Raw genomic sequence first — 25,199 nt, forward strand, 5'->3', positions numbered from 1 at the left:
AGTATCTGGATATCTGATCTTAAATGGAAACATTACCTGAAAATGGCACTATTTTTTTAAAAACTTCAAAATTGGCCCTCTTATTTTTAGCCTTTGGAGGTGGGAGAGAATGACTAACAACAAAAGCTGATTGGTTCTGCTGCAGGAGTGCATTCATTCACATCTGACTCTCTCCAGTGGGCAGAATTGTATTTCTTTTGAAGTAAAGGCAATTAGCAGAAACTAATCTCAAGTTTAAAATCACACTTATTCAAAATGAAGTGAAATATGAGCCGTCCTATCCTAGGGCAGGTGTGGGGAGAAGCCACCCGCAGATTATGTAAGGTTTGAATGCATTCCCCAACCTCAGTTCCAACTCCGGCTCTACTAGCCCACAGCTGGGACTTGGGAAAGTTTCTGCATCTATAAAATGGGAATACTGTCACTTCTTGTAGGGTTGTTGTGAGGACTGAATGAGATAAGGCAAGAAAACACCTAGTCTGGTGTTAACCACACATTGTTGGGGGGCGGGGCGGAGCAAAGAGATTTGAGGCCAGAATTGTACACTTTGGCAGTCTTCAGGGACCAAATTCACAGAAAGGGTCTAAGTGCTCTTCTTGCCTTGGTCTGGATGAAGACAGGAGGCCTAAGTGAGTTTTCAAAGAACTTCAATAAATGCAACTGGAGGGGATGCTGGAGCTGTAGTGTAAACCCTGGTAGCAGTGTCATGAACTCTTTAGCCAAGAGGCCAAGAAAAGGGCAAGGGCAGTGAAAGGGTAATGCAGCCGAGAGGGAGGAGAAGATACTATCTGGGTGCATGAGTAGGCACTGAAGCAACCAGAGCTGCTTCTGAACTCCAGAGGCCCTCGGTTGAATACTTGTTTATCCACCTCCGGTCAAAGCTTACCGAGATTCGGCTGAGACACGGCCATGGACCTCTGGGGCGCTGGTGTGGAAGTGGCAGCTGGGTGGAGGTTCATATGATTCAGGGGCTGATTCATCGCCTTCCTAGGGTCTTGCCATGTGGTGATTTTTTCTATGTGACTAAAAGAAGGAAAACAATTATCTCTTTCATTGTTAGCATTATCAATATCATCATCACCAGTAACAACACAACAGTTAAATGATGCTGGCTCTTCTTCCCTTAGGATCTGCTTATAAGAGGTTGACACATTGTTTTCAGCCAAGGTCAGGCTTGCCCACTTACCCTCCATCCAAGCTGGGCCACGTTGGGGATTTTGCAGGGGACTCTCTGAACATAAGTCCATGACTTAGCTGACCAGCTGTCCCTATGTGCAAACACCCTCTTAAGGATTTTCTGCCTTACCAGGGATGGACAAGCCCCAGCGTTCCTCCCCACGGTCCAAGGAGCCTACGTTCTCCAACCCCCTGTGCTCACTGCCATCCAAGCACTGGGATACCACAGTGCAAACTCCTCCCCCAAAGCCGGACCCTGCGCTCCTGCCCGCCAGCCCTCTCACACTCTCCCAGCTCATATAACTGACATAATGAGGATGCTTCCACCTGTCCTCAGCCAAAGACAGGGCCCTGGAAACCAAACTCATAAACATCACATTACTGAGCTCTTACAAAGGGTAAGACACTGTGAGGTCCACATAGGTAATACATAAACCCTCAAGAAGTTTATGTTCCACCATGCAAGGTAACAACTGTGTAGCTGGAGAACAGGGTAGCAGGAAATAAGTGTAGGAAGTGCCAGATTATGGAGAAACCCAGATGCTGAGGCATAAAGGTTTCTGAGGGAGGAGACGTGATTAGACTTTTGGTCATATACAACTTCCAGGGTTTGTTATTACAACTTAATCTCAGAGAAACTAGCATGACATCAGCTTCTACTCAGAGTTTCCAATATGTCCTTAGAAATATGGATGGGGGACTTCCCTGGTGGTCCAGCGGTTACAACTCTGCGCTTCCACCGCAGGGGCCACGGGTTCGATCCCTGGTCAGGGGACGAAGATCCCACATGCCTCGTGGCACAACAAAAAGAAAAAAAAAAAAAAAAGATGGATGGGACATCTAGCTTTGTCTACCTCCCTCCAGACCACATCTTAAGTCTCTTCTGGTGCCTTAAAGACCCTGTGCCACTCCATAAACTCTTTTCTGAGAGTTTATTACATTTTTCTTTTAAAGATAAGCATATTCATTTGGTGCCACAATTCTTGTTTTATGAACTGTATCAGAGATCTTTCTGTATTTATCAAAGACAACGAACTTTGATAGCAGAAGCTGAATGTCAGTCCTTTGTTCCAAGCCTTGTAACTAGGTTGTCTTTCCCAAACCAAAGGGCAATGTCAACCCCACACACTATAGACCTTTCTGGATCCACGTGAAAAGGAGAGAGATTGCTCCTTTCAAACACACCTTGCTTTTGAATAACAATGGCTTCCTTTGAATCCTTAGCTAGGAAACCACTATTACTATCATTAGGCTAAATCCTAAATCAGTGCAATCTCCTGCACTGGAGTTGTATTTATCTTTTATTTTGCTTCTGTTTCCTCACATCTGAATACTGCCACTGCTAAAATTCTTCAGATTTCTTCATCCCAGACTGGAAGTTATTGCCATGGGGAGCTCATTCATTGCCTTGAGTGAAAACTTGGATGTTTTCCCAAGAAGGCCTTTAAAATGAGTATGATTAAAAAAAAAAAAAAAAAAAGTCAGCCTCCATAAAGGAAGCAAAATTAAGTTTAACTGTTGAGTTTCATACTATAGGAGCCATCAGTGGTCTTTAAAAAATAATCAAAAATAAACTGGGAGGAATAAAAATTAAAAACCAAGACGATTTTGTTAAGAAAAACACAAACGGGTCAGGGGGTGGGTAGGGGGCTGAACCACAGAGATGAAAGTCAATTACCTAAGCCTAAAGGAAGAAACAACGGTCGTAGTTACACCTTCAAGTTTAATAACTGTAATTCTGTTCAAAGCTTGCATAAAATCCTTTGTCAACTTTTGGTCTTGTGAAGACTCATAGCCAGCCTCAGGGGGTCTGTCACAGGCCTTCCAAGTGAGGAAACAATGGATGAGGATGTGAAAATTAAGTAAGCTCCCTTTAGCAAAGTAATTAGAGTTAAGAAACCCTTTGACTAGCTATACCTTCAGGACTCTTATTACTAAAACATGTTTTCCCAAGGTCGGCACGTCCTACAGAAATCCTTTCCACTGTGGTACCAGGAGGAGAAGAATCCTTCTCTCTTTCGTGAGCCTTTCTTAGAGCCTCTGGCACCATGGATATTGATACTGTGGTAGAAGCAGCATGAACGCAGCCCCGGTGAGACGCAGTGACATACACCGTACGGTGGAAGACATTTAAGGACGCTGCTGTGTACAGACACTCAGCTATCTGTCAGTGGTCAGAACTATACAGGAACCGGAATGATGCATTCCCAAATGCCAGTCCCCCACTCTCCCCTCCCATTCTGAACAAGTGGGCTTGGATTCCCAAATCTGCGGAGAGCAGAAAGGCCCGCACCCAAAGTGGTAGAGGACCCCAGCTTGCCTGAGGACTGCCACCACGGCTGGCCAGCCTCCACAGAGGTGAGGGCTTTCTGGGTGGACCCTCTGGCCCTCATCCCGATAGATCCGACCCCAAAGATGCACAACTCAGCCGTGGCTTCAAGCCCCAGAACTCCCCCAGGACCGTGGGAGTCTCCGCAGCCCACCCTTCAAACTCCACACCCAGCCAACGCTTTTAAAGGAGTTTTGTTCCCAGTGGGTTTGTTAATTAAAAGTGTCACTCACTGTATTCCCCAAGGACTTGAGTACAAGAGGGAGCCTTTCATACGTGAGCAGTTCTCATTGCTCTGAAACAACTCTGAGAAGAAAGCCACTCCAGCTCCCAGCCTCTGCACATCCATCGACCTCACGGCAGCTTTGCTCTAAAGCTCAGTTTATGTGATATCCAGGGCGGCTCCTGGTCTGAATGCCAACAGCAAGGGCACTGCTCACAAGAACTTAATCCACTGCTCATGATTTGATTTGAAAATTAAATTCTCTTATTGTTCAAATCACTTAGCTCCCCTCACCCCATTCCCAAACGTAGGATAAACCACAAGCTGTTTCATACTGCTGTCTCATCTCTGCTCCTTCTCTCAGAGCTACTGAGTCACTTCCTTTCTTGTATTTCTCAGTGCAGCCTTACTGTTTGCCAGGACCCACAGTTTAGCTAGATTAATCCCCACTTCCCTACTACTCCCACCCCTCCCTGATGTCACTCCCTTAAAGAGTCCACTTCAAGAAAATGTCTAAGGGAAAAAACAAAAAAAAAATCGATAAAAAGAAAGAAAGGAAGGAAGGAGAGAGGGAGGGAGGGAAGGAAGGAAGGAAGGGAGGGAGGGAGGGAAGGAGGAAGGAAAGAAAAAGTCTCTGCTATTTTAAAAGTCTAGTTTTTCTTAAAAATTTATATATTTATATATACTTACATATGTATATTCAATCTGCCTATTAGTGTGTATTCTATGATCACACATTCTATACAGTTTTCATATGAAAATGTAACAAAAAAAGAAAATAAATACCAAGTATTTATGGTGATATATGCAAGTAATATGCTCACTGGAGCTTTTTTTTCCCCCCTTATCTAAACTCTTCTGTACTTTCCAGTTTTTAACAGTGATAATGTATTGTTTTCATAACAAGTAAAAACAGAAACACTCGTGAAGGTGCAAAAAGACAAAAAGGAAAATGATGCATGGATATGCAGGTCATAGGTACTAAAAAGTTATTGGAGAGAAACTACAGATTTGGCTCCTATTTTTGAGTGGCCAAAGTAAGAAGGGAAATGGATTCAATTACATGGCTCCATGCTTTTTATAAAGAAAAAAGAGGGCTTCCCTGGTGGCGCAGTGGTTGGGAGTCCGTCTGCCAATGCAGGGGACACGGGTTCGAGCGCCGGTCCGGGAGGATCCCACATGCCGCGGAGCGACTGGGCCCGTGAGCCACAATTGCTGAAGCCCCCCCGCCTGGAGCCCGTGCTCCGCAATAAGAAGCCACCGAAGTGAGAGGCCCGCGCACCGCGATGAGGGGCGGCCCCCGCTCGCCGCAACTAGAGAAAGCCCATGCGCAGCAGCGAAGACCGAACACAGCCAACAATAAATAAATAAAATAAAATAATTTATTTCAAAAAAAAAAAAAAGAAAAAAGAATGCCAGTTTCTAAGAGAAAGAAAAACTCTTCTTGACACACACACACACACACACACACACACACACACAATTTTCCTGGACTTAAAAAATGTCTGCAAGGGTTTCACATGGAGGCCTGGGGTGGTGTGCAACGGAAATGGTACCTGAAAGAAAGATAATCGGAGCGGTCTTTTCCTCTTCCTTTGGGGGCCCCTTTGACCACTACTTCCCATACTGCCTTTCTTCACAGTCTCATAAAGGACAAACCTCCAACCACATCAGGGTCTGTGGTGCCCAGGTCGGCAAAAAGCCTCAGCTCTGAGGACCTGCATTTTGCCCAGGGGCAACAAAGTTCAGCATTTCCCTGAGAAGATATTTGGCTGGAAATGGTATCTTATGGAAAACTGTGCTGTGTTAAATAATTTTTCCTCCTAGAATTAATGTGTTCTTCAATAAAGATACAAGTTGAGAAAGTCATCTTATGTATTAGGAGAATTCTATGTTGGGGGTTAGAATGTCATGGAAATCAGTGGGGAGGGGGCAGCATTACCACCCTCTCTTATCGGTCTGGCCCCTCCCATCGGCCTCCAGGGGATTGTTAATTTAGCTCCTATTTCCACCCTTCCAGCCCCCTGAATGACCTTTCACCTTGATGAGGGCAATGGCCTCCAGGCTTCTCCTCCAGTCTCTCAGGTTTTCCTCTTGCCCTCCATCCCTTCCCCACCCTCTCTATCTATAATCCCTTCTTTAATCCACCTCCAGACTCATCCCAAGGACAGCTGGGATCCAAGTCACCCCTAGGATCCTTAGTCCCCCCTAGCCATTGACAGCCTACTGGGAGACAGTATGAGGCACTATGGCCTCTGGAAAGACCACAGGCTTGGAGTCACACATACCTGAGTTTTCATGTAGCTCTGACCCTGTGTGACCTACATGGACAAGCCATTTAACCCATCCTAGTCTCAGCACCCATATCCATGAGATGTGTAAAAAAGCCAACAAATGCTCCGGTTCCTTCTTGCAAGGGTGAAAAAGGTCTGCTCTAGGAAACCTGTAACCGCCAAAGTCACCTGCCAATTTCAAGAACAGTTCACTGGGCTTCCCCTGCTCACTTCCTCAGCAAATAAATCCACAGAAGGCAGCTCCAGCCTCCAGCCCAAGGCTGGCAACCTTTGGTTCAAGTTTTTATTCAACAAGTGTGGATTGTGTATCTATTGTGCACGTGCACTTGGTAGGCATAAAAATGAAAAGCATTTTGTAAATATAAAATCCTGACTGGCAGCAGAACCATGAAAGGCAAAGATAAAATCTTATCTGTAAAAATAGAATCCACCGACTTCTTATAGCCCAGGAAAAGGCCTGGTGTTTTTGGACGAATTTACCCTCCAGTTCACGACCTATTACACTAACTTTATGGAAGGAAGCCACACAACAAAGACTTTCTGAAATAGAGAAGGCCTATGTAACACATTTTGTATTGCTGGAAGCATACAAAGATATAAAAATAGGAATGATTATAAGTGCTTAATTTTGAAAGAATTTAGAGTTCGCAGCAACATAATAAGCTGCTTGCTCATTTCTATGGGCAAAGATTTCATTTCCAAATATAAGTGTTTGGCCTTTTTACTCCTCCTCCTCTCTTAATATATTAGAGTTTCACATTAGGTAGTGTCAGAAATTACTCAGGGCTCCCTATACTCAACAGAGCTATTAGGGCAGGACTTAGAAGCAGTGTCTTCTTTTCTACCACCCAGGCCCAGCTAGGTGGTTAAAGAGAACCACACCAAAGAGATGGGAATTTAAAGGCAACCTGGGGTCATAAAACCAAGGCTGACTGGCTCAAAACTCAGTTCACATTCAGTGCTGCCTGGCTTCAGCCCCTGGCCAATCCCAGTTTCTCTTTAACCTCTCCCTTCATTCTTTCTTGTCTGGGGGGGGGGGGGGTGTTAATATTTCTCTTCCAATAGAACATAAGCTCTTTTGATGATAGATAGGACCCTAGGGGCAGAACAAGGTGTCCTGCACATTGTAGGCACTTGAAAAACAATACTCCTGCAACCCCCATAATATTCACAAGACCAATCGAGGGCCAAAGTAAATTATCTTATTTTTAAAAATCAGACATTAAAATTTTTTTTGACTTACTAGGCCAATTCACCACCCTCTTAATGTTCTAACAAAAGTATATATACACTGAAGATTATGTGCTTAAAAACTGCTAACTGAAATAGCTTTGCAGCTTGCTTGTTGTGAACCAGTTCAATTAAACTCATCAGCGTTAAAAATGAAAACTGAAACAGATTTGCATGAGGTTGATAATTTCCCAGGCAGGGCTTGCCAAGTAAACTGGAACCGCTGTCAGCAGACAACAAATACTATGCCAGTGTTTAATCCTATACCAGATGGCAAGAAGACTTGCCCAAGACTCACATTAAAGTTTTGAAAATTTTCCGCAATTAGAATTAAAATACAGACACTAAAAGCTGGTTTACTTTTTTATTGTATTTCAGGGATAAATGCTGCCTGTGTTTCAATCACATTAAACATGTAGGCAGTGTGTTCTGATTTAAATTTCAAGACCTAGGAAATGACACATCATATCTTACTCATACCTTGCGTTTCTTTGAGTGGCGCCTTTTGTTGTGCTTTGTTTTTTGCCAGTGATACTTGGCTCTTCCGACTGACACCAGAGGTGGGTCTTAACCACAAGAACAAAGACAGCTGGAATACACACTTACTAATTCTCCCAGGCCCAGAGGCACACTCTTTCTTAGTTCCTCTGCTGTCACCAAACCCAGAGAGAAGTGGGAGCTGATCACAGTGGGAGCCCCACGGCAGTGGTAGCTCAAAGCCCACGTTTAAACTGGCAACCCGATCTGATGAGTAGCCATCAGTAAATTGTTCCCCTCTGTTTAACCCTATCAGCCCAGCTGGTTACTGGGAATTTGGCTTCTGAATACATTGACAATCGGAAATAAAGTGCTGGCTCTCCACCTGGCAGAACAGATCCATAGCTAATGTTTTATTTTCTTTCTAAAGCCACCACTCTCCCTCCCAAGTTGCCATCCTTCCTACTGTCACCCCAATTGACGATTCTTTGTCCCAAAGCAGCTTTCGTAACACTACAATTGGTTACAATTCTTATTCTGTTCTGCCCAGATCCTAAACATCACCACCTCTTGCTAGTCCGATTCATAAGAACAGAAGATACAAAGAGGTAAAAGTCAGGCTGCAAATGTACCTAGCGGACACATTCATCAGCAAAACATTCATATCATTCATAGATTAAGTCCGAAAGCTATAAAAACTGACTCTCTCATGTCGTACAGTAAAGGTGACTGTTCACACAACAGAAGTGTGTTGGCTGAGAAAGCTCATCCTTCTTTGAAACCACAAGTAATTTAGAATTAAAAGGTTCCGGTCAGATTTTCACTTCGGCAGCTCATCAAACATAGCTGCAGTCTGTGACACAGGACTAATAATTCATATATAAGTAGGGGATTTTTTTAGGATCCTCTAATAAAAGATGATACCAGCCCAGAAGTATTATTTTGGTGCACGCTTCCGGTCTCTACCATTCACTTGCCAATTCAAAAAATTTCAGAGTTCTCTGGAATTCCGAATGAATGGCAGGGATTGCATTTTTAACCACCGGGCTCTAATCCTCGACTTCCACCCCAGCAGTGCCAAGAAGTCTCTACTTGTTGAAATTAGCAGCAGTAGGGGCCGCAGCAGCGTGAAAGGTCTGCGGGCACTTCCGCCGCGGCCAGCTGTGGGCATCTATCTACGTGAATCCTTTCCACAGAGCATCACCAGCTTTTCTGCAAGTTCATTCCTGACCCTGCTCGGTCCGGGCAGGAGCTGAGTCAGGCAGAGCTGCTGTCAGCCCCGAAGTGCAGAGTGAGCCCACGTGAGGCTGTAATCTACGTAGTTCCTTCCTGCAGGGGTTTATTTACCAGCGTTCTGTCCCTGGGGCGGGAAAGTAGGGGACACTATGAATACACCACTTTTGGAGAAAGCCTCTTTGGGAAGCGGGTGACTCACGGACACAGCCCCAAGGTGTGACTCACTGACCTCGCTTCGGAGGTTGAGCTATTGTGTGAGGCTCTCCGTCATCCCCGCGGAGGTCTCCAACGCCACCCGACCGGGGCAAACCCGACTTGGGCTCTGCAAACTGAGCCAGCTCTTGCTTCACCTCATTTTTCCTATTCCCAAAAAAAGCAAGAAGAAAAAGGACTGCGTTTCTGTTTGCCCGTTTGCCTTTGGCCAAGCACCCGATTAAAGAACTTCGGCTGTATTGCAATTGTAGTATCAACGCTTAGCCTATTTTTTCGCTTTTCATGTCAGGATCAATAATGATATTCAAAGATTTATAAATCACGTTGTTTCCTGTGTTGAAACCGAACAACAATGTAAGAGTTTATTTTACCACGTTTCATTATTTCCAGGTATCAAGTATAAAATATGTACTTGGTACCTCTTTTCCCACTTTTTCCTTTTTCACAAACAAAAATATGGGATGGGAATGAGGAGAAGTGAAGAAAAGATGAGTTTCCTAGTGAATGGCAAATTCTAGAATTATCAAAGGAAGTAAAAGGCACTCATCCATTCATTCAGTTCGTTCGACAAGATGCATTTACACTGGCACTGTATCTTCCATGAGGATTCAGTTCCAAAATCAGTTTTGGCAAATGTGGAGTGTGGTGAAAATTACCACTGAAAATCCTTTAAATGGCCCATAATGTACAGTCTGCTAAGCTTTGTGTATATTATAAGGTCTTTCAATAAGTCCAACACAGATGGATCCTTCCAGAGTTAGGACATGGTACTGTTTCTACAGCCAAGCTCCAGATGAAGTGATGCTGTCCCCATATACTTATGTTGGGATTTGGTAGGCATGGAGAGTTGACTTCATGCCACTTAAATAGGCATATGGCCCTGAATGCCTGCAGTGTCCTTTCCTCCGGGATGGACGGAACAGAAGATGATCTAGCGTGGGCCCTAGGAGCTGGCAATCGGGTGGGTAGTGGCAATGAAATAAAGGGTGGTGTGGAGGTTAACAGAGCACAGCCCCTATTTTTATTGTTATTATAAATGGTCCAGAGCCTGACATTCTATCTTGATAGCTGCATGTTAGATACGCTCCCCATATCAGCTGCATCTGACATCTGGGAAGCAGCTTTAATCTCGCGATCAGTATTTTAAAGAATTTTTTTTAAACCACCGAGCTACTTTAAGTGCTCAAATACTTTGAAAGTTGTTTTTCCAGGCTTTCTGTGCCCAACACGTGTTTCAACGTGTTGTTTTTCCAGTTGTTCTTAAATGGGACATTGACACACAGCTTGTTCTAATGGGGCCAAATGAACTAAATGTCACTTGCCCAAAGTAACAGGGCAAAACCTCCTAAAAACCAAAAATTCTTTTGGGTTAGTCTAGTTTCTCCTCTATTCATGTGGGGGGAGTCAATTCCTTTTTGTTGGTTTTTTTTTTTTTTTTTTTTTAATTCTGGGAAGAGGAGGAGCCACCTGGGCTCTGGGTGTCAGTCACTTTCTGCACATGTTTGAAAGACAAGACACATGGAACTAGAGAAAAGACTGGCACGAACCCCAACCCCAGTCTGGAGAAAGACTGGAGGTGCTTTTCACAGCCCGCATCTCATTTCGCAAGAAACGGTTTGGAGGATGGAAGACAAAAGAAGGGGAGTTGAGTTAGGCTTCCCAGGCAGGGAGGGGAGAGGGACACTGGAGGCCTTGAAGATAATCACCGGGCAACACTGCTTATGTTTCCTGTAAACCCAGCCCACAATGTCTCTTTACATGTATTTCTTGGCATCTCTGGTTGAAAGCATCACCCAAATGAGGCAGTACTGCAGTAGCTTTGAACTTTGCCTCTGCAATTAACCAGTTAAGAGACCACTGAAACTTTACTTAGCATCTCCAAGCCTCAGTTTCCTCCACTGTAAAATAGGCAGAAGAACATCCTTTCATGAGGTTGTTTTGAATATTTCATCCAATAACAAAAGTAAAACACCCACCCGCGAGTGCCAGACACACATGACACTCTATAAATATTAATTCTTCTTCTTTCTCTCATGAAAATGTATCCCAACTTTTTACAAAGATCTGAGGAATTCAAATGCAAAAAAATCAGCAAACACCCTAGGGTACAATGAACCCAAGAAAATGGGGGAAAATGAGAGCGCACATTCATTCACTGCAAAAACTACAGATTTATTTCATTTCACATAGAGTAGCTAGTTAATAATTGATCTAGAGACAAAAACATTCTCAAAACACAAAAGAACTAGCAAACCACCAGCCTCAGTGGCTCCTTCACTACCACCCCTCCTCCCAGCCTGTATTCTAACAATAACAACTCTCAGATCCAGTGTAAGAAAAGGCCAAAGCTGAGATTCCTCTAGTGCCCTCATTAGGCACTTTTAGCGGTGATGAGCGTCCCATGTCAGCACAAGACTTTCAGCCTCATGTATAAAGTAGAAAGGATTTCAGCTTGAAGTGAAAAGCAAAAGGCTGAATACTAGAAAAAGAGTATCTAATGGCTTTCCATCCTTCCTAACAGAAATGTTCAAGAAGTTTTACACTAATTTAGTTTTTTAATCACTTACAGGGTTACAAGAGTTCACCCCCATAGCTCGCCCCAAAATGTAGGGGTACGGATTAGGTACAGAAACGCAAGAAGACTTGAAGTTTCTGTGACTCAACAAAATGGAAAAACAAATTTAGCCTAAAAGTACTATAGTTTTATACAAAGCATGTTAATGCAAACACCAAAGAGAGTTAGCTTTGTACCCACAGGTGGATGTTAATCAAAAATATACTATGGCTTTAATCTTTTGTATTTAACAAAGAACAGAAATATGGATCTGTTTCCATTTTTTATGACTTATTTCCCCATCCAAACCCCACTGTTCTTCACTGAAGTGGCTGGTATTAATTCTCATTAAAAAAACATCTATTTATGTGTATGTAATTTTAATTTTGATAAGACTTTAAACTTCTAGGAAACTTGTAAGAATATACAAGGTACTGTCACCTACAGATTCACCAACTATCATATTTTTTTCAAAGTTAGTTCTGACTGAAAAGTAGCACTAGAATAATCATCTGTTTTGATATGATCCCTTAGTAATACTTTGGCAGGTCACTTTTCTAACTTTGAAGAGAGGTGAATTTTATTATATAACCTATGCAAGATAAAGAGAGATGGGAAAAAAAAAAAGGCTAAGGTATCTGAATAACCAAATTAAGAAACAGAGTGACACCAAACTTGTTAATATCTAAACAAAAGCAATAAAAATTTGGCAATAATGATGACCCTTAATATCCTTTCACGGAAGGAGAAAACAGACCCCACCCAAGAGGAGGAATCCAAGCAAAAGATTCCTTTATTTTTGGAGCTACTGATGGCCATGCCACAGTGTGACAGAAATCAAACATCTGTATATCTGAACAGACGTGGGCTGAACAGCTTCTTCACTGCGCCTATTTACTTAACTGGCAGGGAGATTTTTCACACTGGGAGGGAGCCACCTTACTTGGGTTCGTTTATTAATTCAATCTCCAAATAAGTTTTCTTAGAAGTGGAGGAAACGTGTGAACAGAGTTTGAATTCTCAGCCAAATGTCCTTCCAATATTTGGAAGGAATGCTCTACTTGTACAGACATCAATTTTGAAGAAAAAACTGTAAATATATCAACACCCGCCACATCAACCCTCTGCAGAATGTGTGATTTAAACAAAAGAAAGAACACAGCTTCAGGAAAATAGCTTTAAAAATGCTCACCCAAGAACCCACAGCCTCACTAAGGGTCACTCTTGCATATTACTAAACTTAACTCGGTAACCTCTTTCTGGAGAGTAGTTTGTCAACACGTTACAAAACCCTTTAAAAAGCTTTGGACCAGAGACTCCACTTCTGCGAAGCTTATACCAAGGAAACAGTTAGAGAGATATGGCAGAGATGGCCAGCTGCTTCTGAATATCTGCTCTCCCTCTCTTCTGGGTGCTAAGTGTGGCCAAGAGACTAAGTTCTAGACACTAAACAGAGTGCTGTGTGAAATTCTGGGGAAGTTCTTTAAATGGAAGGGATACACAAGCTTTTCTGCTTTCCACCCTTCTTTCTTCCAGCTTGGAATGTGGACGTGATGGCCAGAGCTACAGCAGCCCTCCTAAATCATGAGGAATGAAAGCCACTCATTAAGAACAACAAAGTAGAAAAAGACAAGTACCTGTGCAGCCATCACATCAGCCCTTGACCACCTTACCTTAACATTAGAGATAAATAAATAATCTCATTTCACATCCCTGTTAATCACAAACATAATTCCAAACCAGTACAACAAGTATGCAAAATGTATGTGCAGGGATGTCCATTGCAATTTTGTTTATATCTTAAATGTGTCGAATGGTTAAATAAATTATGGTTCAGCCAGACCATGGGAGACTGAACAGACATTATAAATGACACAGATCTATATTTGTTAAACTGGAAAGATGTTCACAATATATTGCTAAGTGAACATGATCCTATTTTGGTTAATATACATACATATGAATAAGGAGAAAGCAGGTTTCATTCATATCTTTAGATTTCTTGATACTTCCTCCATTTTGTACAATAAGCATTATTTCTCAATCAGAAAAAAGGAGAGAAAGAATGAGAAAAGCTATCCTCCCCCACTCCAAGTAAACTCACTTCCTGCTTAAAAAATAATGTAGCATTATTTCTCAATCAGAAAAAAGGAGAGAAAGAATGAGAAAAGCTATCCTCCCCCACTCCAAGTAAACTCACTTCCTGCTTAAAAAATAATGTTGCATTCCACTTTTGAACCTAAAACTGCTAATTACAGCCTCCGAGAATAATTCCACAGCTAGAGTGTAGGGTTGAACATCTGTGAGTCCCTCAACTGTGAGTTGGAAAAGGCACCACCATAATACTCCTCTGAGTGCTTAGCCTAAAGGTGCTGTGAACCACGGAGGGGCACAAGGGGGCCAGGGGGTGGGGGGAGCTGTAGAAGGAAGGGATGAAGAGGATCAAGGGAAATTCTATAATTAAGCAATATTTCATGGCTGCCTCTGGCAGCTGTTTGAGCGAGGTGGGGGGACCCTGAACGAGGCGTCAACAGACGGAGCAGCTCTGTCCTCGGACAGATCAAGCGGGGCCTGTCATCCCGAGCACTGTCTACACTTCACGGGACGATCTGGGGCATCTTATATCCAGCACCTGTCAGCTTTGGAGACTCCCAGCTGCGGTGCTGTTACTCCTGTCATCTGCCTAATCCAGAAGGGAGAGGCATTTACTGTCTCTCAAAAGATTAGGTTGAAACTCTCTTCGATTCTTCTTAGGAAAGAGAATGCATGCCTCATGTCACTGTGTTCGTTTTCTTCTCATCGCTCCCGACTTTCTGCTTTTCTTATTAAAGGAATAAACCTGCCCTTGCAGCTGTATTTATCATTTTTTAACCCCACGTTAATTATATAGTCGCTCCAAATAACGGTTTAAATCTATTCCGATGACCAACCACAGGGCTCTTTCTCCTCCCGCTCTGAGGCACATCCTGCCTTCAGCCTTGCTACGCGGTTCCCACTGACTTGCAGAGGAACTCTGTGTAAAGAATGAAGCAGGATAAAGATCGTAGTAATGGTCAGAGGAAATGGTATGGAATATTTTCTCTACAGGATGTGTTTAGATTTTTCCTTTCCATGAGACTTTTTTAAAGGGTGTTGAAATTGAAGGAGACTTTAAATAAGCGCTCAAGTTCTCAGTAGTTCCAATATTGGATTGAGTATGGAAGACCCACAGCAGGTAATCAAAAACTACTCATGGAATAAACGACTAAAAAAAGGAAGGAAAGAAGGAAGGAAAGCATTTAATGAGTTTCCTTTAACAAATCATTTTGCTTCTCAGTGTCTGTATCAAATGAATCTTACGCATATCTTATATATCCTTACGTATCAAGTGCTCAAAAAACTCAGCCAGGAAAATGTGTTCTTTCCTGGTCCCTGGAAGGACATGAAATCTAGAGGATGCTGCAACATCCTCTAAAACAAATGAAATCACTATCAGTTCGTTCTTGTTTGATTCGGCAAAGTGGTCAACTGAACCACCACCGAGTGCCACCCTCCATGGACCCTGAAAGTGCACCACCTCGGGCATATAGCAATAAATAAATGCTTTTTGTTGTTGTTGTTATTTGGCCATGCCGCGTGGCTTGTGGGATCTCAGCTCCCCAATCAGGACTGAACCTGGACTACAGCAGTGAAAGCGCCAAATCCTAACCACTAGACCACCAGGGAACTCCCAATAAATAAATGTTTGTCAAATGAATGAATGCGTGAACGAACGAATGAATGAAGTGGTACTAATATTCATTAATAATGACAGTCATGATAATAATGATTCATTATTAGTCATACATCATAATATTCACAATAATGATGGCAATAATAATGTCTGAGAGCAACAGTTGGCATGTATATAGCATTTTATAGCTTCAAAAATTATCTTAATTTGATCCTCACACAGCAGATTTACTAACTTCCATTTTTAAGATCCAGAAACTGAGTTGGGAAAAGTTAAATGACTTAATAAATTTCCTCAGGTTCTATGTGACCCAGCAGAGAGCCCACTCTTGCTCTCAGAGTCGCATCTGGGGCTTTTTTCCATGACATGATACTGCCTTGTGAACCCAAAGAGGCTGATGCAAATAACCTGGACCCTTAGGAAGGAAGGAAAAGAGGGTATGGACAACTGGTGCTGCAGATAGCCTGACTTAGTCCTGGAACAACAGTCCCACTACAAGCTCAGTCCTTCGGAGGAAAGGACCCCACAAGATAGATACCCCGCCCCGCCCCCCATCTTGCTTCCATAACACACCACCATCCCTCCTCATCCCTCCTGAAGCCCTTGAGTCACGGAGTGTGTACACTTGCCTGCAAGGTTGACCTTTTAACTGGCCTGGTTTTAATCAGGCCCATCCTGTCAAGAAAAGGGACTCCCGTGACAGTAAAACAAATTAGCTCCATGTGATCCTGTAGTTGATGGTAGGGAGGAAGGAGAGGAAGAAATACAAGTACTACTTTAGAAATGTAAACCAAATACAAAGCCAGACTCCCTGCTATCACTTAAAAGGAAGAGGTAAAAGGACTCTGAAGATGGATTTGGAGACGCAAAGGTAGCAACCGAGCATGCCTGCCTTGAGCAGGGCTCCAAGCCAGAGCTGGGGCTGTTAAAGGTCCCGCGTCCTGTAAAGTTTGTTCCTTCAGAAACTCTGACAATAACAGCTTCAGCCTGATTTGTCTTTGGTCTTCACTAATGTCTATTACTAGGGAAAATATTCAAATAGGGTTGATGCTCCACAAATGTGTTCATTCTATAATACTTTAGGTTACTGGCTTTTATAATTGACTATAATTACTTAAGTGAAATTCAACATGTAGATGAATCTTTCCTACTTAATCTTTTTATGGGGAGAAAAAGAAATATCGGAGATAATTCTAATTTTCCTAAGCTACTCCCTTTCAGCTTTTCATAATATTTTACATTTTTAACATTTACACAAAGTACATTTTTGTAAAGTGCTCTGAAATGAAAATATTAGAAGAAACAGCTCAGAACTGTGAGGACTGGCGTTCATTTTAAATGACTTTTTGAGAAAAGGTTCACGTTTGCATACTCAGACACATACTAAATATGATTTTAATACAAAGTACAGGAATATGTACCCATGTTATCATATGTTGTCTAACGAGAGAAAAGAAACGTCTATTATTGCATGGAAATGAAATCAAGAGGAAAATGACAGAAACACGTCTTTACATGACTATCTAGATAAACTATCTGTATTTTCTTATTTTGCTCCAAAATGTTCCTTGAACAAATTTTTGTCAACATGTTCCTACAAAAAGAGGTTAAGATAAGCCAGGCAATCGAGCTTTGGTCTGGAAAATTGCCGTAATCCTGATAAAAACTATTTTGACAAAAAGATGAAAATGAAAGTGTGCCCTAAGGTGGGAGCATGGCGGGGGCGGGGGGGGGGGGGGGTGCGGGGGCGCCCGGGGGCGGTAATTAACACTAAGTCACTGTGAGGTAATTTGGGGGAAAGACACTTCTGAGTCTGCCAACAGCATCACTGCATGGGTGGACCTCATCTGACATTTCAACCTAAAATCAACTTCTCAGGTGACAAAATCTTTTGGGCTCAGTCACACTGGTTGTGAGGAGATGCAGTTACGGGCAGGGTAACCTCAAGCACGTTCTATGGGATATTAGTCCTAGAAGATAATCCCCCAAGATTGCACCCAAAAAAGTTTGGTTATCAAATAAGTTTGGGAAACACTGAACGTTATATTTCCCCCCTAAAATTTATACAATATATATGCATTATTATAAAAGGTTCTGTGTTTAAATTAGCTTACCTAACATTTCTCTAATTTATTTTAGGTGTAATCTTTTTTTCACTTTATTAATATGCTGTAGAATACATTTTAGGAATTAGAATATACCATTTGCGGTGTTTCTGCCAAGCATAGCTTCAGATTAAATCCAGCAGCGTTGTCTGAACACACAATATACTTCAGATATTACAGCAATATTTTTATTGCTGTAGTAATATTTTTCTTATTGGCTACCAACTGACCAGAACTAAAAAACTATAGGCAGTTCCCATGGGCAAATGTGGGTGTGAGGCTATGAAGCCATGATTCCAAAGCATCCTAATGACAGAGTTTATTCAAAGCAGAGTTCATGTCGATTAAAGAGAGATAGAGAAAGGCATATATAAGCATGTATGTGTGTGTGTGTGTTTTTAAAAAAGTGAACTGAACTGTTTGCACCCAGAAGCTTTTTTTTTTTTTTTTTAACATCTTTATTGGAGTATAATTGCTTTACAATGGTAGCACCCAGAAGCTTTTAACCTTCTTCCTTACTTTAAAATCGGGAGCCTGTAAGTATCTGTCTATTCTTAGTGTGCTTTCAAAATGTAGCTTCCCTCGGCTGGGGTCACAGCTGCTGCAAAGCACTCTGGGTGGCTCCTCTCCATCCCCTTGAAACAACTGGTGGGAACCCAGCACTAGGCCATCAACCCAGCTGTTCAATCTCACTTTCTAACTTTAGCAAGTCACTTCAGAACTAATGTCACTAGGGCATGCCACATTGAAAACCACACCAGAGGAGGTAGATTCTTCCCCCCCGCCCCCCAGAAAAAAATCCAGGCACACAGATCAAAGTCACACTCAGGTACCTACAGCAATACTACCCAGATGCAAATATAGGACCCACCTGACCTGATTTATGTGGGTCATCTAAGAAGGCTTCACTGGACACCTCTCTACCCAGTTCAGCCCATTAGAAGGATACCTGTTAGCAACTGCAGAGCCCAACAGCCTAGAAGTCCATGAAAACGAACCTTGGGTCAAGATACTTGCACATACACTGTACTGTCTGTCGGCTTTCCTACTAGAATACAGGATGCATGCCTTTCCACATTGTTAATGTACCATAAAATTGTCATGAAGACCTCATAATGTAATTACTTGTATTTAACTGATTATACATGCCCCCAGCCTTGTTTTCTTTCTTTTTTTAACTGCATGCTCATGGTAATGACTTGTCCCAAAGCCAAGTGATTTCAGAATTATTTGACTGTTTATTATCCTTTGAGAGTTACTAATTAAAATACTTTCCTTCAGTGAAAAGAGTTGCACTTTTCCTGAATTCGCTTCGGGATGCTCACCCCTGAGGAGAACTCCAGGAATGCCTTGCTAAGCTCGCCTGTAACTGACAGCCTCCATTGTTAACATATGCGCGGGCTTAAAAAACATTAAGCGACTTACACAAATGGAAACAAAATACCCTTTGAGTTCTATTGATAACTTAACCTTTAGCGTTTTGGATTAAATCCCATTTCTCGGGAAGCAGGGGGAGCCACTGAATGAAACCATTATGTAACACATTGTTGTGGGAATTATTTTGTGTGAAAATATATACAGTATATCATCTAAAATGTCTTTGATTGACCGTGGGTTTTCATAATTCCTAACTACAATATACATATCTTTTATGGCTTCTCTAATTTGTGATCCCTGTTTTAGGGAAATAGAAGTAATTTTGAGCAGGCAAATGATCCCATGACACCGGACATAGTGGAAACCCTGGAGAATGCGGGGGTCTAGAAGGGGTAGATGGGGTACTTATTGGAGCTGGGAAGGTCCTGTTTCTTGAAAGCTGCTTAGGTGGTGTGTCCAATTTGTGAAAATTCATCAAGCAACATACTTAAGATTTGTGTACTTTTCTACAAAAATTATAGTTCATTTTTAAAGTAATTAAGAGAAGTTATTTCAATTTTTTAATTATTTCAGTATTAAAAGTAATTTCTATAAAAGAAAATGGATGTAGTTGCCATCTAGCAGAAACATAAGCATTACTCTAAAGTATTTACGAGGAACAGAATTAAGACTGGTCTATTTTTCTACTTTGTTTTAGAAAATGATGCACAGGGCTTCCCTGGTAGTGCAGTGGTTAAGAATCTGCCTGCCAATGCAGGGGACACGGGTTCGAGCCCTGGTCTGGGAAGTTCCCACATGCCGCGGAGCAACTAAGCCCGTGCACCACAACTACTGAGCCCACATGCCACAACTACTGAACCCCGCGTGCCTAGAGCTCATGCTCCGCAATAAGAGAAGCCACCGCAATAAGCCCATGTACTGCAACGAAGAGTAGCCCCCACTCGCCACAACTAGAGAAAGCCCACGCACAGCAACGAAGACCCAACGCAGGCAAAAATAAAATAAATAAATTTTTAAAAAATGATGCACAATATTTGCTTTGACAAATCGATGTTAAAAAAATCTGAGACAATTGGGAAAGTCTGGATATGCACTGGATATTAGGTGATATTAAGAAAGTACTGTTTGTATCTTGATGTCATGCAATAAGAAATTCACAAAATGACCTATGTTGTACTTTTGTCAAAATGTTTGACCTAATTTAATCATAAGAAACGCACGTGGAATATTGGTCTAAAATGTTTTTTTTTAAAAAAGTTAATGTTGTGAAAAAGAAACAAAATGGTAAGAGAGGGGCACATTTCTGAATCAAAACAGAGACATAAAACTAAATGCAATATGTGAACACACATACACACACACACACACACACACGGCTGCTAAAGATATTTTACAACTGGGAGAATAAGGCCTGTATATTCAGTTACATTATTTAACTAAGGCTAATTTTCTTGGGTAATCATGGTATTTGTTATTGTGTAAAAAGGATGTTCTTAGGAGCTGCATGCTGAAGTATGCAGCGGTGAAATCTCATGTTGCCTGTAACTTGCTTTCAAATAGTTTCGTGAAAGAAGAAAAGAATACACACAGAGAGACGTGTTGAAATGTTAAGAATTGCTGAATCCAAACTAAGGAAGAATACGCTCTTCTTCAGTACCTCTTTGGGTTTGAAAATATTCAAAAATTTTTTTAAAAATCATTGTTAATTTTGTTAGGTCTGAAAATGGCAATTTCGTTATGAAGGAAAATGTCTTTAATTTTTAGAGATAACTATTCAAGTATTTAGGGTTAAAATACCATATCTATTATTTGCTTGAAAATATTATACTTTCATTAAAAAATATGAAACAAATATGGCAAATGTTAACCATTCTTAAATCTAGGTAAGGAATATTTATTTATTTATTTATTTATTTATTTATTTACCAATAAAATCCTTCCCAAGTTTTTTTGGTCTCAAGTTACCAAAATAAATTTCAGTAGCAGTCTTCCCCAATTAATTTTCAAAGTTCTCCATAAATTGGTAGAGCTTGGAGAGACACCATTAGCTCAGTGTACCTAGAATTCTGACTCTTTGTAAATAAAGTCAAACGACACACTTCCCTCTCAACTCCAGTTATAACAATAATTAGGAGAAGGGATGGTAAAGGTCCTAAGAGAAATACTTCAGTCTGTTCTGAAACTTAAATGTTGTCTGGCCATCTTCCAAAGACAAGCCATCATATTCCTGTCCTGCTCTCTCAGACACTGCCACTGATAACACAACTGCCTTCAGGAATTCATCTTTTTCTTCTGGGCCATTCTCCATTGGGGAATTAGCTCTGGCACTTCTAAAGCCCTTGCTGGACCCCAAGCAAGCCCTGGCACCACAGCTCTCCCGGCAAAACCCCTCTGTAACCTGCCGCCAAGTCCGTGCACCGATTAACTTAGAAAAGGAGAGCCCACTTCTCTGTGGCCCTCTGACCTCAGGGAGCAAGAAACTGTAGCTTTTAATCCACAAGGCAACAGCTCTGCTGCAGTGGGCCTTTGACGGGGCCCCGATGTGCATTTTCTCTGCTGTAAGGACAGCAGAGGGCCAAAAGCCCTCAGAGCAGCACCTAATCCCCTAGCCTTGGACTCCGGTGACCATATTGCACAACAGGCAAGGGTGTGGGCGGTGGAGTACGAAAAAACATGGTTTGAAGTCCACATCTGCCACTTACTAGCTGTGTGACCTTGGAGGAGTTACCCAGCCTCTATTTCTCGGTTTCTTTACCTGTACAATGGAGATATCGCAAATAGTAGCTAACAGGTTGGGGGGAGGGGGAGGTGGGGAATGGGTGAAGGGAGTCAAAAAGTATAACTTCCAATTATAAGATAATTAAGTTCTGGTGATGTAATGTACAGCAGGACTATAGTTAACAATAACCGTATTGTATATCTGAAAGTTGCTGAGAGAGTAGATCTTAAAAGTTCTCATCACAAGAAAAAAATCTGTAACTGTGTGGGGTGATGGATGTTATCTAATCATTTTGAAATATATACATATATCAAATCATTATGTTGTACACGTTAAACTTATACAATGTTATATGTCAGTTATAATATATCTCTATGAAACTGGAAAAAAAATGTTTAATTAAATTTTTTTTGGCTGCACTGCAAGGTTTGTGGGATCTTAGTTCCCCGACCAGGGATTGAACCCTGGCCACGGCAGTGACAGTGCAGAGTTCTAACCACTGGACCACCAGGGAATTCCACCCACCACCACCCCACAAATTTTTTTTTTTTGCTAAGCTTTTTATTTATTAAAGTAATTAAATTTCTAATTATGAAACTTTCTCATAAGGAACATTCTAGTCCCAGATAATTTCACTTTTGAACTTATTCAAACTTTAAGGAAGACATTATCTAATGAACAATATTCTTCAGAAAAATGAGGAAGAGGAAATATTTTCCAATCAGTTTCATGAGGCAATATATCCCTCTTACATAATCATGACAAAGACATTATAAGAAAAGAAAGCCGCAGACTGATATCATTGTGAGAATAGAAACTACAACCTACAGGCTAAATCCAGCCACACCCATTCATTCATATATTGTCCATGGCAATAACATTTTTTAACGTTACAAAAAAAAGAGGTCTGGAGTCAGGCTGTATTCCATTTCTAGCTCCTACAATTATTACTTGTATAAACTTGGGCAAATGACTTAATCACTCTGCACCTCAGTTTCCCACCAATACCTATGACACAAAAAGACCTTAAAACAAAGCCTGGCAGGTAGAAAGCCATCAGTAAGCATTAGCTACCATTATTATTATCAGGACTAAAGGACCCAACCCATTATCTTGAAATTAAAGTTACTAGGACACCTAAAGCTCTTAGCATAGTGCCCAGCACATCATAATTGTTTATAAATGTTTGCTATATGTCTGGAGGCATAAATGGCAGGAAAGGTGTTTGGGGGGATTCACAGATTGGAGAAAGAAAAAAAGGTTTGCTATTATTATTGGACTTCACAATAGCTCTGTTAGGTAAGCAACAGCAATATTAGCATTTTGCTGATGAGGAAACAAAGGATCAAAAAGACTCAATGACCTTCCCTCTGTTGCATGCTGACAAAAATGACTACTATCCAGGCCACTTCCTAAAATTCTCCATGCCTCAAGGATCCACTAGGAAGGAGACAGAAAAACGAAAACAGCATTTGAAGATGTACTCATGAACATCAGCATAAGTATTCTGAAGCTAAGTTTAAAAGATAAAATAGTAAGTGATGGGAACAATTGTAGACTGCCCTGAGAAAGATGCTTGGAATTAAAGCAACCCTGGACACAACTGTACTTTACTTTGTGCCACTGAAAGCTCCTGCTAAAATCCTTTTTCGTTTGGTTTATTTTAATCACATTTGAGATGCAGAGAGAGCTCCTTTTGAAAAATAATTTTGTTACAAACCTTTCTGGAAAGTGAGTGATTATTTTTCCTAAAGAATTAAGTTCCCGCCCCCTTTATCAAGTTATTATAGATACAGATTTTACTGTACCTGTTTAACTAAAAATAATCAGCATCTGTATTCAAGAGAGCGCGTGCCTTCAGGTGGGTGTTGGTCCATCTTAGGTAGAGAGTGATGGTCCCTACCTGATCTATAGTGGACTAGAAAAAGCCCACTATAAAGGCAAATTCTCCCAATAGATGCCTTGCATCATCTGCTTCTCAGCAGCATGTTCGATTAGCACTAACAACGCAAAAATCACAGCACAATGCCAAAGTCAAGAATACAACCGAGAGTACCCTCTTGAAGCTATTAGTACTAGCTACCACCCAGCTGCTGATCTCCTACAGAATCTCAAGAATTTTCCTTGCATCATTATCTCATTTAATACAACAAAGAGAAATTATTATCCCCATATTATGAATGAGGAAACTGAGGTTCAAAACGTTTAAGATATGAGACTTGCCTGAAGCTCCACAGCTCATAAATAGTGTAGGAATTTAGACCCCGGTCTGCTTGGCACCAAAGCCAAGCACTCCTGAAATTTTCTGTAATCTTGTTAGTGTCCCTTGGAAGAAAAAAGAAGATACTCAGAATCTTAAGAATCTGAATCCAAAATTAAAAGAAAATAAATATTTTAAAGAATTAAGCCCAGTCGAGTCCAAGAATTCCCCCATGGGCTCTGGGCAGAGCAAGGCATCACTTTCTAAACAAACGCACCCTGCTAGGTGTCCCACCCCGAGCATGTCGCCCCCTGCTTGGTTCAAAGTGGCCACAACGTCTCTGGTCTTCTACTAGCTGCCCTGGGCCAGCACACAACTCAGAGATTAACTTTTACAGGTCCAATCACAGCTGGGGAAGTTGATGAGGTATTAAAAGAGAAACAGAGACAGAGAGGCACAGAGAAGGTGGGGGAGGAGAAGAAAAATAGAAAGGGGGTAAGAACTAGCACTCCCCTCTCGCTAAAGAATGTGAGTCCGTTGCTGAGCAACACGGGGGAGAAAAGCAGTTGACAGCCATTCTAGCATCTGCAATTGGGCTTCAGTTCAAGAAAAGTTAACACTTGCTTTTAGCTACTGCCTCTGTGCTACAGAGCTGCATTTAGATAAATTTTATGTTTTCCACATTTTTACTCTTTTTTCCCAACCTCTTCCCAAACCTCTTCAAGGAGATATAAAACCTCTTTCTTCCCAAACCTCTTCAAGGAGATATAAAACTCAACTGAAAGGGGAAAACTGCTAAGAGCAGCATCATTCAGGCATTTTTTTTGAGCAAAATAAATCTAGGTGGTGTTTTTAGTCACTGTAACCTGCAGCGGTAGGTCCAACCTCTCAGTGAGGCGGTGAAAGGGGTGAAGCTTCATGACACTTTTTGCCTATACTGTCCCCGTGTTTTCTACATTCAAGAAGGTAGCTTATTCATTTGCAGCAACATGGATGGACCTAGAGATGATCATACTAACTGAAGTCAGTCAGACAGAGAAACACAAATATCATATGATATCACTTAAATGTCTAATCTAAAAAAATGATAAAAATGAACTTATTTACAAAACAGAAACAGACTCACAGATGTAGAAAACAAACTTACGTTACCAAAAGGGAAAGGCGGGGAGGGGTCAATTAGGAGTTTGGGATTAACATACACACACTACTATACATAAAATAGGTAAACAACAGGGTCCTACTGTAGAGCACAGGGAACTGAAAATCAATATTTTGTAATAACCTATAAAGGAAAAGAATCTCTCTCTCTCTATATATAACTGAATCACTTTACTGTACACCTGAAACTAAC

General features: G+C 41.5%; 1 protein-coding gene across 1 annotated transcript in view; it reads right to left on the bottom strand.

Annotated features, from left to right (window-relative positions):
* The window catches only part of WWTR1 (WW domain containing transcription regulator 1), a 129,381-nt gene that overhangs the window by 50,402 nt on the left and 53,780 nt on the right, over window positions 1-25,199 (bottom strand). Inside the window, exon 3 of the mRNA XM_007188119.3 lies at window positions 887-1,023. Coding sequence (XP_007188181.1) covers window positions 887-1,023 — 137 coding nt within the window. The remainder of the gene's footprint in view (window positions 1-886; window positions 1,024-25,199) is intronic.

Source organism: Balaenoptera acutorostrata, chromosome 4 (genome assembly GCF_949987535.1).
Source record: "Balaenoptera acutorostrata chromosome 4, mBalAcu1.1, whole genome shotgun sequence".
Taxonomy (NCBI): domain Eukaryota; kingdom Metazoa; phylum Chordata; class Mammalia; order Artiodactyla; family Balaenopteridae; genus Balaenoptera; species Balaenoptera acutorostrata.